This window comes from Coniophora puteana (assembly GCF_000271625.1).
Source record: "Coniophora puteana RWD-64-598 SS2 unplaced genomic scaffold CONPUscaffold_14, whole genome shotgun sequence".
NCBI lineage: Eukaryota > Fungi > Basidiomycota > Agaricomycetes > Boletales > Coniophoraceae > Coniophora > Coniophora puteana.
This window is the reverse complement of record NW_006913066.1, coordinates 358549-372026: the sequence shown is the minus strand read 5'-3', so window position 1 is coordinate 372026 and position 13478 is coordinate 358549. Positions and strand designations below refer to the sequence as shown.

At 55.6% G+C, this 13478-nt stretch overlaps 3 protein-coding genes across 3 annotated transcripts; all 3 read right to left on the bottom strand.

Annotated features, from left to right (window-relative positions):
* Positions 1–261: 261 nt before the first annotated feature.
* On the bottom strand, positions 262–934 carry CONPUDRAFT_130697 (uncharacterized protein). The gene is made up of 2 exons (XM_007775281.1): positions 714–934; positions 262–643 (listed from the first exon to the last, which is right to left on the bottom strand). Exons 1-2 carry the CDS (start codon positions 882–884, stop codon positions 326–328), a joined length of 489 nt encoding a protein of 162 aa, XP_007773471.1. The 5' UTR covers positions 885–934; the 3' UTR covers positions 262–325.
* A 5939-nt stretch (positions 935–6873) lies between these two features.
* Positions 6874–10533, bottom strand: CONPUDRAFT_168789 (uncharacterized protein). Its single transcript, XM_007775280.1, has 7 exons — positions 9800–10533; positions 9304–9727; positions 9222–9250; positions 8913–9172; positions 7185–8853; positions 6991–7121; positions 6874–6926 (listed from the first exon to the last, which is right to left on the bottom strand). The coding sequence occupies exons 1-5, from the start codon at positions 10498–10500 to the stop codon at positions 7889–7891; spliced, it is 2379 nt and encodes a 792-aa protein (XP_007773470.1). The 5' UTR covers positions 10501–10533; the 3' UTR covers positions 6874–6926; positions 6991–7121; positions 7185–7888.
* Positions 10534–10907: 374 nt separating this feature from the next.
* On the bottom strand, positions 10908–12968 carry CONPUDRAFT_130691 (uncharacterized protein). Its single transcript, XM_007775279.1, has 8 exons — positions 12571–12968; positions 12477–12513; positions 12295–12425; positions 12188–12234; positions 11794–12127; positions 11710–11742; positions 11304–11657; positions 10908–11242 (listed from the first exon to the last, which is right to left on the bottom strand). The coding sequence occupies exons 5-8, from the start codon at positions 11809–11811 to the stop codon at positions 11003–11005; spliced, it is 645 nt and encodes a 214-aa protein (XP_007773469.1). The 5' UTR covers positions 11812–12127; positions 12188–12234; positions 12295–12425; positions 12477–12513; positions 12571–12968; the 3' UTR covers positions 10908–11002.
* Positions 12969–13478: the final 510 nt, after the last annotated feature.

Sequence of the window (13478 nt, the reverse complement as noted above, 5' to 3'; positions counted from 1 at the left end):
TGTTCCCGTTCGAGATCAGTTTGAGGCGAGACACCTCACTCTTTCATTTGGTTTATTATTCGATTGTCGTCCGTGTTTGTAGAGCTTCAGAAGTTTGGCTGGTTTTATGCAGACCCTCTCCTTCATTGATATCGCAAACTCAACATGCATCCAGATTTCATGACACATAGCGTTCTTGCTAGATGCCTCGAGAAGCTCCTCCAAGCAACTACGCGGCCAAAACATGTTACACACTGACACATCATACATTGACGCGGACCGGCACTGAACACTGAATTTTGTAACTGGCTATCTCATATCTGCGAAACACCACACGACTTGGCACCTATCGGAACGCATGCCCTCCTTCAATGGCATCCACCAGCACCTGGTAGTCCTGATTGCCCTCCTCAGCCAGCTTCTTAAACGCCGGCAGATTCTGCGCTGCCCACTCCCGGTCGTGCCCTGCCTGGGGCACGGAGAAGCCGTGCTCGATGCCGCCGATGATATTGCCAAGGACGAATATCGAGTTCATCGACTTGTCACCTTCGCCGCCGACAATCTTCTTCCACTCGGCGATGATGCTGTTGCACAGGTCGTCGATCTGGCTGGACGTTCGCTCTGGGCCCCAGCGCAGGTTGGCGAAGATGCGGTTGTTCTTGGACTGCCGGCGCATAAAATGAAGGTGTTCAGAAAAGAGGTGTGTATGGTCTAGGTAACGGAGATGGGCTGACCTTTCTCCCCGCCACGTACGTGTGGTGGATTGATATGTCCGTAAAGCGCACATTTACAAAGACGGGGGCCGCCTTGAAGAGGCTGCAGTGGATCTTGGTGATGGCGGCCGCAATCTCGTCCTTTTGGGACTCGCTCAGAGAGCAGATGTGTTCAACTTCGTACGCTGGCATTTGGGCGGGTGCTGGATGTGTGGAGAACCGTCTGTCAAGATGAAGCCACCGGCACCAATAAGCAAATGCTTACAGAAGGATCGAGTAGAAAGATGAGATATTCACTTCACTAAGAAAAATAGAGTCAAAACGGGGTTTGGACGAATGCAAAGAAGCCATTATTCTGCCCGTATTTATGGGAGAATGCGGTACACATGACGTAGAATCAAAGGACTTAATAATCACGACGTACAAGTACTTGAGGTGTGAACGCCATGCCCGACGAAGCCCGAGCCCCATGCAAAGCACTTCCCGGCTTTCCAACTAGCTGGTATTACCTTAGTAATCATAACATACAGTACTTAGGGAGCTAATATTGGCAGCCCGAAGCCCGAGCCCCTCAGAAAGTCGTGTTAACCAAAAGTAACGGCGGGGACACTTGGCGCGGCTTCGATAGCTGGAGCCTCTTGGGGGGCCCCGGACCAGATAAAAATGCATCAGGAAAAACGATTAAAAACGTCGTCGCCGTCGCTGTCACATATTGTCGTCTGGCTCCGTTTTGAGGCAGCCGAACTCGAAATTCGTGAGGTGCGAGAACACCTGGAGCGGTTCCAGACTTTGATATGCGCCAATTGCATCGCCCATGTCATGGTAGTGTCCACCGTGCGTCGTCGCGCCGAGCCAGCGCTGGTCGACCATAATTCGCAGGTCGACTAGGGTATCGTGCGACAGGGAGGCCGCGAGCGCGCTGGCGAGCTCTCCAAGAGACGTGTGCAAGAACGCGGTGTCGGCAGCTTCAATCGACAGACTCTTCAATCGCAGAGGACCGGTGCCAGCGCCGGTGCCCTCGTCGACAGGACCAAAAAGACGCTCGAGAGCAATAACACACGTCGCAAACGTGTCCGCGCGCAGCGCCAGCTCCAAGCCCACCACCGGAATCCCGAAACCCGCGCCCTCGCTGACCCACAGGCTCGCCGCCGCCACATCCACCGACAGCGCTCTCAGCGGGGGCACAGGCCGACTCGCCAGCGCCCTGACATGCTCCAGCATCGGCCGGTCGACCAGCCCGCAGTGCAGCGCGCGCAGATGCCGCAGCGCGGCGTATGTTTCCGGGGAGACTTGGATGTCGCAGCCGATGTGCTCGGTGATGCTTTCTGGCGCATCGGTCAATGAGGACAGCCCAGTCGGTTCTTGTGAGATCGCGGGCGAAGGTCTAGGGTAAACGCCAAGGTTATGTTCAGCATCAGTATATTTGAGGTAGATTTACCAAAATGTGACGAGCTTTGCTTTCAGCTGAACCTGCCTTGAGGACAGGCAAGAGTTTCCACAGGTCGCGAGGCAAGCACAGCAGGAACTGGGGAAAGCAATGGATGTGCTGGTACAGGACGTCGATGGCGGGGTCTCTGAACGCTTTGCAGACTCTGGCAAGTTGCGCGACGGTGGGCTTGCTTGAAATGTCAACATACGTGAAGATTGGAACGAGGATCTCTGGGGTGGTCAGACACTGGTGTTTAGCGGGCCGCCCCCACACCATAATGACCTAGTCAAGGACCTAGCGAAATCAAGTAAACCTTGCAGTTTCGGTGCGAGAGACTATGAGCTGGCATGTCAAACTGTCAAACCTCACTGCTGTCAGCAATAATGTTGGTACAACGCTTTGGCTTGTGTCTTAATTCCGGCTACATACATGGTGGTAATCGACTTCGTGTGTCTTGCGCACGCCGTGCGTATTACAATGACTAGAACTGTCTGTCAGCAGTTGAGTTCACATTTTTGCTTCTTCTTCCTTCTTCCTTCTTCCCCAACTCTTCCCATACGCATTGGCGCGTTCAGAACATTAGCGACGCCGCCGCATCGACATTCCCCCCCGCCGCATCCAGCATTGAGATGGCGATCTCCCGCGTCGCACCGAGGTCCATAAGGACCTTGATCGACGCCTCAGGGTGCCTTGGCTGACCCTGCGGCGGCGCTGGTCTCCCAGGCCGCGAGCCAGCTCGAGGCGCAGAGCCCAACGTGTTCCCGCCGCCGGGGAACGAAGCCGGCCCACCCCGCCCCGCGCCTGCCCCTTGGCCAGCTGCGGGCTCCGACGAAGAGCCCGAGGGCTCCAGGGCAGCGGCCGACGGGGGGCCTGCCTGTGCCTCTTGCCCGCCCATCTCGAATATGCGCGCCTTGTCGGGGAGCTCGTGTTCCGAGAGGAAGTTGACCTCGCGCCCCTGGATGCGGAGGACGTTCTTCTCGAGGTCGATGCACGCCTGGTGCGCTTTCAACATGTCGAGGCCGAGGAGTAGGTCGACGTCACGACCCTGGAGTAGTCATGAATTACAACGTCAATGAGTAAGGGCATTTTTGGGGGTAGGAGGCCTACCTCCATGATGGTGAATGCACAAGGAAGGAAGATGTCGGCGACCTTGAGCTGGGCACTGTGGACGCGCCCGAGAATTTTCGCTGTACCAACGCCACGAGCGATACCGGAGAACCGCTGGTCCACTAGGCGCATTACGCTGGCAACGTGTAAACTTAAGTATTGATGATGATGGTTATCAGGAGGATACATACTTGCACGACTCGGCACACTCGGGGCTCACTGGATTGATATTAGCCTTGCACCGCAAGAAAAGTACGCGCACTTACTGATCGTCTGCTGAGCTCCACTATCCACAAACGCCTTTACCGGGCGTCCATTTACCTCCACATTAACACTGTCCACACACCGTTAATCACCCCGATACGTATTGTCATTGCAGCGAGCTAACTCACTAAAGCATCGTCACGCGCCCAAAGCTCTCGGGCGCGTACTCGAGCGCGTGCTCCATGTTCTCCATGACTGCCTGCTGGCGGATCGCCTCCTCGATGCGGCGCTGCGCCTCGACATCGAACGGGTCCGCGTTCAACGCCTCGATCTCGCGCAGGCGCGCGAGCTCCGCCTGGGTGTTGCGATCGCGCGTCTGGCGCAGCAGTTGGGCGAACTTGGCGGGGTCGTTCTGCGCTGCATCGGCGATCTCGGGCTGGGTCTGGTAGCGGTGGACGGCGTCAGGTTGGATTTGTACGTGCTTAGGGGGTGCGGGGGACGCGGAGGAGACGGAAGGGTGGAAGGAGGAAGAGACGTGGGAAAGATGCTCACGGCACGAAGCTGCTGCATGAGCTGGGGGTCGCCGAGCAGCTGCAGACGCATCATCTCCGCGTCCTGCTCTACCTGTCTACACCGTGCATCGCCCGCGCAGAGTCAACATCAATGAGAACCTTGTGGTCATCGGATATGAAGTTGAAGCACGCACCTTCCACCTGGCATGTTTACCTTTCTCCGTAGGTGGAGCATCGAGTTGTCGGGCACTCCGCACTCGAGCATCGTGTGCTTGACGTTCCCGAGATCGCGTCCCTCGCACGAGATGCTCTGTTCTGCGACGGGTATTCCTGACTATTGTCGTCACGGGTAAGATGGTATATAAGCGTGAAGGAAACTTTGTAGTAGAACGAGATGAGGACGAGTGGCATACATACCTCAGCCTCTAACAGGGCCATGACATCCTCGAGAGTCATGTTCGGGTCGATCTCGACGGGATAGGTCTCGCCTATGTCAGTTACGAACGTGAGATTCATGCTGGGGACGCTCTTGCGAATGGCGGGTAGTGGACGAAGACACGAGTTAAGATGCACTCGAGCGGCTGAGAACTGGGCGATAGGTCGCGGTGATCGAAGGGAGTGTAGGTCCGAGTATAATCGACCCCGAAAGCCCCTGAACGGAGGCTATTTCGCCTGAATTTTGGATAAAGGTGGGTGGGGCAGGAGAACAGCGCGGCGGATAAGTAAAAGAGCCCCTGACGGACACGCTTTATACTGTCCCAGAGCACATTAATCACGCAAGTCACCGACAGCCAATGACAGGGAGACGAGAAAGTACAAGAAAGCAGTAGAACAAAATCTAGCGAATCGCGCCTTGTTTCAGGACGACAAGAACGCGTCAGTCTCTCACTAAGCAGACGCGTCACCTCCCAACATAAACCCATCAGAAACCGTCATAAGATTAGTGATATAATATACATCGCATTGGGTCTAATGTCGGACTCCTCGGCTCGTACCGCTGAATCGACTGCGTGATGTCATGTTGGACCTATTTTCCGATAGTCAGAACAAAGGCGAGCAGGAAATATAATCTGTATATACAATCGTGAATTTCCTCCCTTGAAATTTGACATCAACGCGCTTTCCAGCGCAGAAGGGCTGAGGCTTGCGTCTACAAAGAAACAAACACATCCAACTCAACGACTGGAGAATATTGATAGAAGCGAGACTCACCACTCAGATCGCTGAAACTCGACGCAGACGACCCGTGGTTACTCTCCTGCTCACCCACGAACGCGCCGTACCCACCACCACCATACCGCATCCCACGCGCATTGCGCGTCGACACCGCAGGCGGGCTCTGCGACTTGGCAGCGTTCGCAGAGAACCCCCGGCGCAGCGGCGCAGGCGACGCCTGCGACCTCGGCGACTGTGACGCGCTCTCCGGCGGCGGCGACGGTATCGACGGTATCGAGCCCTGCGGTGACGACGCGCTCGACACGCTCGCGCTGTGGTCCCTGTCCCTCTCTCCGTTGCGCGCGTCGTCCCGGTCCCGCCTGCTCATACCGCCCGCGTTGGAGTTATTGAAGCTCTCGTGGAGCGAGCGCGAGCCCCCCTGCGGCGGCCGCGGCGGCCGCCCGCGCGTGAAGTTGATGTCCTGCGCCGGCGTCGCAGGGCCCGCGAGCCCGCTTGGACCAAAGGCGCGCAGCTGCGACGAGCTGGGCGAGATGGGCGAGCGCACGAAGCCGAGCGCGTCCGCGTTCATGACGCGCTGGAGGTGCTGCAGTTTGCGGTTGAGCGTCTCCTGCTCCTCCTGGCGCCGCTCGGCCTCTTCCTCTTTCGCGGCGCGTTCGTCTTCCGAGTCGGATGCCTCGTCGCTCGCGCTTGGTGAGGAGTTGGACGGGGAGACGGGTGGGAGGTGCGGGGCGGGTGCGTAGTCCTGGTTCTCGCCGCTAGTCTTGCGCGCGTGCAGGGTAGACGTCGATGAGGACGAGGCTTTCTTGTGTTTGTGTGGGGGGTTTTGTCCAAGTGAGTTAAGTCGTGCGCGCACGCCAAGGGGGTGATTGAATCGCCCAGACGTGGTGAGGCGGGTCGCGCTTCCAAGGGGCTGAGTGAGCCTGTTCGCTGGTATTTGGATGGCAAGCCTCTCGGGCGGGCTCGCAGCACCATTGTCGTCCATGACTGTAGGGGACCTAGCGGAGACCTGGGGAGTAGGGAGACCATCAATGTCCTGCAAACCGCGTAAATTCTCTTCGTAGCGCGCCCGTGCCCGATAGACGAGGTAAGGGAGTGGAACCTGGAGATGTTCTGCTAGACCCTTCCCTGCGCAACGTAGTAATATGATGAGTATACAAGACACTTGACAAGGTCACAACGCGCACAGTCCGTCTTATCGCTTGAGCCGTCGCTCGAGCGTGCCATAACCTCCCAGAGAATATTTGCCTTGTCCTGGGTCCATTCTATCTAGCAGCAGCTCGTGAGTCGCGAAACAGGGGGAGAACACGGTCTCACTCACTCGTGGTGGGTTCGGAAACGGCTGTTCTGGGCGGTTGTAGGGCAGCTGCACGACGACGCGCACATTCGATGGGCTGGCCGGACTCGGCATGGTCGTGAACAGGAAGCAGGGTGCGAGTAGACAGCTGGGGGTGGGCGACACACCCAAGAGGGGGTGCCTCGGAGATTGCTGTCGCGGTCCGAACGGCAAAGCCTCCTTTCTACCACCACCATCCCCGCACCCTTCAACCGCTGCACTCGCACAAAATGGCCAACTCAAACCCAAATCAGAGACTCGATGTCGAAGACGACGACGCCAGACAGCACAGAATAGGTACGTCCCCCCGTGTCCCCTCGATTCTCGTCCGACCAACAAGACTCCACCAGGCTCACTCCTCGAACAGCTCAACTCTCTGCGTGGAGAAAACTCTGCCACATCCAATGCACCTAACGCACCAGCCCTCCCTGGCTCCCGACCGAGCTTGGATGACCTCCCGGTGTATAATGATCGTACGTTTCACATTGCCCCCGCTTTTGCAGTCGCATCGCACTAATCACGGACCCGCGTTCACAGTGCTCAACCGCATCCAGGCCTTCCTTCCCCAGCTCAAAGCAGAGAACGACGCCCTCGCGGAGCGCATACGCGCTGACCCGCGCTCCGCCGACATCGAGAACGTCGACGAAGACGAGCGGGTCATCGAGATGGTGCGTGTGCCGCCCCTTTCTGCTCCTACACGTCCTCTGAATCTGATTGCCACAAAATTATAGGACCTCGGCCTTGGTGTCTTCGAGTCACGAAACCCCGGCGAGGCGTCTGAAAGCAGCACTGACGATGAAGACGACGAGGACGATGAAGACGAAGACATGGACTCATCATCGTCATCTGCCTCATCAGACGAGAGCGACAGCGACTCGGAGAGCAGCGGTAGCGAAGACCCTTCGTCCTCTGATGCCAATTCCGACGTGGACCTCGAACATGCCGGCGAACCACGACCCATCAGACCGTTGCCCCGGAGAGCTTCGGGGCGACCGACTATCGAGGTTATTGATGAAAAGATCAACAACAACTCGTAGTTTTTGGGATGGTCGCAGATCTTTTTCTACTCGTTAACAGATACATGTCTCAAGAAGCGCTGATTCAAGCTTGCCGGGCTGTAGCCAAATTTTTGATCCTATGATGATATAATGACTATCTCACAAGCATGTCCACTTGAAAGAGACTGCATAAAGTACATCTTGCAAAACCAAACACAGGGACGAAGAAACCTACTAAAAAGAAAAGCGTCCTCTCCAGCTGCACCCGTGAGATACCCACAAACCAAAATTTACAAGTAGAATTATGCCGAAGGTGTACCACGGGACAAATAAAAGATGCAATGATCTACAAGAAACAATCTCAAATGCAGCAAGGAAAGAAAAGCAAGAAACAGACGGCATATCACCCAGTGTCCAAAATCAGATATAAGTGCAGGTCATTGATACCCGCCTCCGCCTCCACCACCGCTCCCGCCTCCATGCGGCGCATACCCGCCCGACGACCCGTCAGATATATTCGTCATGAACGACTGCCAAAAGTTGTTGTCCAAGAAGATATCCGAGCTCATAAAGTAGCTCGGGTCCTGCATCGGGAACGTCGCCGGGTACACCTGCGGGTACGCCGCCTCCTGCAGCCCGTGGCCCATCCCGGAGGGCATCGACCCGGGCAGCGCCGCGACGCGCTCCGTGAAGTCGCGCGTCGCCGCGTGGAAGTGTTCCTGGATCGGCTGGCGGTGGGGCGCGTTGCTCCCGCTCCCGCCGCCGCCGCCGCCGCCACTAGGGCCGCCCTCGCTGTCGTCACCTTCGCCCTTGCGCACGCCGCCGTCGCTACCGCCTACAGCATTAGGTTTCTCGCCGCCGTTGGTGCCGCACGCGCCAGACGCATCGGGCGTCGCGCCCTTGTCGCTCCCCGACGCGCGCTTGCGGAACGAAAGAATCCCAGCGTTAATAACGCGCGCGCACTTGGCCGGCTGGTGCTCGGGCGAACACGCGGTCTGGCTGAGCCGCTCCACCGTGCGCGCCAGCAGGCTGTCCGACGAGCCGGGCAGCGGCTCGCCCGTGTCCTGCAGCGTGCTCCACTTGGCGAGGATAATAAAAAATGACGCGAGCGTGATCATGTTGAAGTAGATGTCGGGCGCGGACGCGAGCCGCCCGTTGTCCGCCTCCTTGCACTCGAGTACGAGGAGCATGATGCGCTCCGAGACGACGAGTGCGTACTGCCCCCACGAGCGCGCGAGATTGATGCCGTTGTGCTCTGCGAGCTTGAACCAGTGCTCGCCGCGGCCATCCTTGACCGCCGCGGTCTTGGCCTCGATGAGCGCATGCGTGAGGACCTGCAGCCGGCAGACGTCGAGGTGCATCTGCATCATGTGGAAGTAGAATGGCTCGTGCTCTGCCAGGACTAGAGAGTCAGGCTCAGAATTTGACTGAATGGTCGGGGAGGGACTGGGGGAGACATACCCGGAAGAGGGGAGAGGATCCGCTCGAACACATCCATGTGCATCAGGTAATTGAGCATGTCCCGATAGAATGGGCCAATTTCTGACAGGTTCTCAAGGTGGATGACAAGGGCTTTTTGGGTGCTTGCGTATATTTGGCTGACCAGTGATAGTCTCATGTCGCGGCCCAAGCCCACTGATGCAAGAGAAGACGTTTCAAGAGCCTCGTAGATGAGACTGTCGCAACTGGATATCGGGTCTCTGCCGCTCCCTAGACATAAACTTCGTAGCTTTGTTAAATGACAGTCGACCGACTCGAGGCTAAACCTACGTTGCTTCAACGCTTGTGAGAGCAAACCACTACGGGCAAAGATAAGCGGGATCAAAAATAGGTTGATAGCAGATAGACTCACCAAGCGTGCTTTATCCATCGCCTCGGCGAGCTCTGTTTGATGGCTTTCCGATGCTTGTGTGCCTCCGTTCCGCAAAGATTTGGCGTATACCATAGCCTCGCTCAGACGCAGATTCATAGCCATGCTGACAGCAGACGACGCTATCAGACGGCTGTCTTTTGATTCCGTATGACTTGGGTCGCCGACAGGCTCCCACATCGAGAGGATGAGGATGGCTTGGATGGAGTCGGTAGAAGGAAGGGGGTTGTACGTCTGTCTAAAAAGGATTTCTTCTGCGAGTTGGTAGAGTTGGGGTGTCACTACTGAACGTGTCTGTGGATCGAGGTGCCGTGAGGCAATACAGCACTGCGCGAGACGCAGCAGTGGGCTTTCGGTGTACTTGCTTGGTGGGAGGTTGACCCAGGGCGCATACCGTTCCTCGAACCTTTTGATTGTGTCAAAACGTTAATTGGAGGCCTCGCAAGGTCATTGAACCCGAATAAACCCATGCACTCACAAGTCACAGAGGGACTGCACCTGGTCACGCCCTAGTATCCGGAGGAGCGGCTGCTCGAACGAGTCGTCCGTTGGCTCTTGCCACGGTCCTGCTCTCGTGAGCGCCTGCATGGCGAGCATGGGCACCATGGTGCCGTCGAACCCTCCCGGGAGCTTGAGGAAACCCCAGGGGCGGTGTCGTTCCGGAAGTAGCTTGGCCGGGTCGGTGAACTCAACCTCGTTCGTGTCGGGTGTTTCCTTGAACTCGTATGGCTCTTGCCTGGGCATCCAGCCCCGCTCGCTCCTGGGGGTTATGACGTCTTCCATGGCAGTATCGCTTTTCTTGCCCGTAGACGGAGGATCATACGGACTTGCACTCTGGTTCGCGGATTTGGAGCCTGAGCGATAGGTGGTCGTGGAGGCGCGATCCTGGGTGTGGGTAGTCTGGGGCGGGAGAAGGGCTGATGTGGATGCCGAGTCGGATGCCGCAGACGCGGGGGTTGCATTCGTTGCGTCGAATGAGCAAGGGAGACTGAGGACTTTGCAGCGATGACAATGTGAGCCCGAGTTATCGCCTTCGAGCATTTCGCAGCGAGTTTTGTGCTTCCTGCATGATAAACACGCCTGTGCTGCCTTTGGCCGCTTGGGTTGTGTGGGCGCGGCGGAGGATGGACTGGGACCGCGCTTGACGCCGATAGATGCGGCGGCCTCCGAGGCAGTCATTTGTACTGATTAAGCGTGATTTTTGATAATGTCTGGAAAGGTAGTAAGATAAAAGAGAGGGTAATATGTTGGGATTTCTTCTGGGAGAATAGCCTGAGGCTAAAGTGGTCCGGTCCTGGCTAATGCTCACTAATGATTGGCTGGTGGGGAAGCCGATCGGCTCCTTCTTACGCAATCTCCACCTCAAACTTGACACGTCCCTTTTGAACTCCGCGACGCGCTTGTCCAAATGCCCCTGATCTGTTCCTGCGATCGCCCTCTCACCTCATCGCCAACTCCGAGATGACCGAACGCAGTTTCTGGTAGCTGAATTCCCTCACAACTTTGTCTCAACTATGATAAACAGTGCTCATAGAAACGATGGCACTCGTCCTCGTCTTCCCAGAATCTTGCATGTACTGGTCGGAGACAAATACTTAACTTCTTGATATTATGGTGAGTTATAGGCGCACATACGATCATGATATCTAAGGTAAAAAAAATCTGTGTACATATTGACCCATCACTCCCTTGCAACCGCACTCCAGTCTCCTCTGCTTTCGAGACCCCGCCGTGCAGACGCGATATCCTCCTGAATGTCGTGATACCAAACCCACTCATACAGGCCGTGAAGGCGAGGCTCCAACTCGTTCACGGAGGCATCCTTGTTCCAAACTTCATACAAGTCACCAGCTGCAGCACTAGCTTTCAGGACCTTGTTCGCCCGAGGACGCCTGATCTCGTCGTATGCTTTGAGAACATCCTAAATAAAACAGGCCGACGAATGAGCGGATCCTAGCGTTGAAGTAAGGAGAAATACCGACCTGAACATTGGAAACATCCGTGCGGGGATCTGTCAAAAGTTCACAAATCACTAGAGCGTCCTCGAAGCCTTGTCCGACGCCAGACCCCATGTGCGGGCACATGCCATGCGCGGCGTCTCCGACCAAAGCAATGTTTTCACGAACGTAGGTTGACAATGTAGGCTCTAGAGCGTGAATGGACCACTTCTTGGCAGGTTCCTCGACCAGCGAGATGATCTTCTGAACGTCAGGCCCGCTACCTTCGAACGCGTCGACAATCTCTTGTTTCTCAACCGAGACAACCCACTGGCGAAGTGGGACCTCGACGGATCCGGTCGGTCTCGACTTGTCAGTAACGAAGATCACGACGTTGACCTGCATGGGGAGTCATTTGCCTGCATGATCGTTAAAGTTCTGGCATACTCACTGTATCCTCGTCGAGTGGAAAAATGATCATGTGCTATTATTACCTCGTCAGTAAGAAAGCGTGGATAGACCGTAATGGCATTACCCTATTATCGCCTAGCATAACTGTCGGTTTCCCACCGAAAAAATTAGTCTCGACATTCGCCTTCCTGACGGCTGCGCTCGGGATAAGCGCACGATAAGCCACCGAATTCGTCCAAGTAGGTCGAGTCGAGTTCCCCACAACTGCAGTCCTAACCACGCTTCGAATGCCGTCGGCTCCGAGCACGACATCTGCTTCAAAGGTTCTCCCGTCCTGGAAGTGGAGCGTTGAAGTTGTATGTCCTAGCTTTCCTGACTGAGAGATAGACTCCAGTCGCTTGTTAAAATGCGTTCGTTGCCCATCAAGAAGTCCAGTGACTGCTTCAAGAAAGACGGCTCTGCCATGTTAAATATTGAACATCATATATAACATAAGAATAGAAATCCATATTACTTACCGATGAATGGCCACTCCGATATCAATAATTCCCGGGCTGGTCGGTTGCTGGCCTTCCCAATTAGTATGCGGACCATAAGTCCTGAACATCAATTGAATAAAGCTCACGTCATATATAACCTGGTGGCCTTCCCGTTCTAAAACAAATTGTGCAGGCTACGTATTGGGCTCCTCTCCAGTTCTCTCCAGCATAGCATCGTATAGGCCCAGGCCCTTGAGGGCGCGCAAGGCATTTGGTCCTAGCCCATAATTAGAATGTGAGAGGTAAATGCGAGACATAAAGTCTTCACCTAAACCCACGCCAGCGCCAAACTCGGCGAACTTGGACTGTCAATGGATTAGCATTCGACTCGTGCTTGGGTTTTAAATCCTATAAACTCGCACCCCTGCTTCAAATAGATCAACCTTTAGGCCCGCATGTTGCAGCTTCACTGCGCATGCGACGCCAACCATGCCTCCGCCGACAATAGCAACGCGGAGATCTTTCGATGATGCCATGAGTGCAGAGCGATTTGACCGAAAAAATGAGACTTTGAGCTTTGCCCTAAGACATCGAAGGGCGAACAAGGTGTTTATGTACTGTGAAGTCCCCGCAAGCTGGTGGGAACACTTTCCCACACGACGATCCCGCTGACTGACCATCGGTGCTGACCATCGGGCCCTTACTCATAGTGATCCGAGTCGGCCAATGATTCCCCACTGCTGAAGTCATGGAAATCAGCTAGGTGGTAATCGGCCATGAGTAGTGAGATGCACAGTGAGCGTGGATTGACGTCAGCGACATCGGGGGATTTTCATGGTCTTAGCGTCCAGTGTTGCCATAAGAAGCACACTTTTCCTGCAAGGGAGGTTTACGGCGGTAAATAGAGACGGGGATGGTCAATGTTAGGATGAACGCACGACGAAGCGGAAAAGCGCGACTGACCAGAGGTCCACTCATGGAGGATGACAGAAAAGTCGCCGTGGAAGGTCACCGAGTGGAGTCAAGGAAAGGAAAACACAGCAATAAAATGGAGATATGACCAGATACCTTTTAACCGTCACCGTCAAGTATCACATGCGCATACGGAAAGGCATGTAGACCGCTCAAGGTGAGGGACTCACGTTCGGTAGGCCCATTTAGTGGCAGGGCTAAACAGACAAAGTAATCGAGATGGTCGAGGCCTTGAGGTTGAGGCTAGTCAGAAGAGCTATTCTGTCATGAGGAAGGCCATGTGCCTGCTCAACTATACGCATAGCAAAGATAGCGCGTCCTCGTGCCACGATGCGGCGGCACGTTGAAAGCAATAGTT

Coding starts and splice junctions, on each gene's coding strand:
- CONPUDRAFT_130697 (XM_007775281.1), bottom strand. CDS start 884: ATGCCAGCGTACGAAGTTGAACACATCTGCTCTCTGAGCGAGTCCCAA. Junction 644..713: donor CGTACGTGGCGGGGAGAAAG/GTCAGCCCATCT, acceptor ATGCGCCGGCAG/TCCAAGAACAACCGCATCTT.
- CONPUDRAFT_168789 (XM_007775280.1), bottom strand. CDS start 10,500: ATGACTGCCTCGGAGGCCGCCGCATCTATCGGCGTCAAGCGCGGTCCC. Junction 9,173..9,221: donor CTCACAAGCGTTGAAGCAAC/GTAGGTTTAGCC, acceptor AAAGCTACGAAG/TTTATGTCTAGGGAGCGGCA. Junction 8,854..8,912: donor GATCCTCTCCCCTCTTCCGG/GTATGTCTCCCC, acceptor CTGACTCTCTAG/TCCTGGCAGAGCACGAGCCA.
- CONPUDRAFT_130691 (XM_007775279.1), bottom strand. Junction 11,658..11,709: donor TTCCACTCGACGAGGATACA/GTGAGTATGCCA, acceptor CTCCCCATGCAG/GTCAACGTCGTGATCTTCGT. Junction 11,243..11,303: donor CGGATGTTTCCAATGTTCAG/GTCGGTATTTCT, acceptor TGTTTTATTTAG/GATGTTCTCAAAGCATACGA.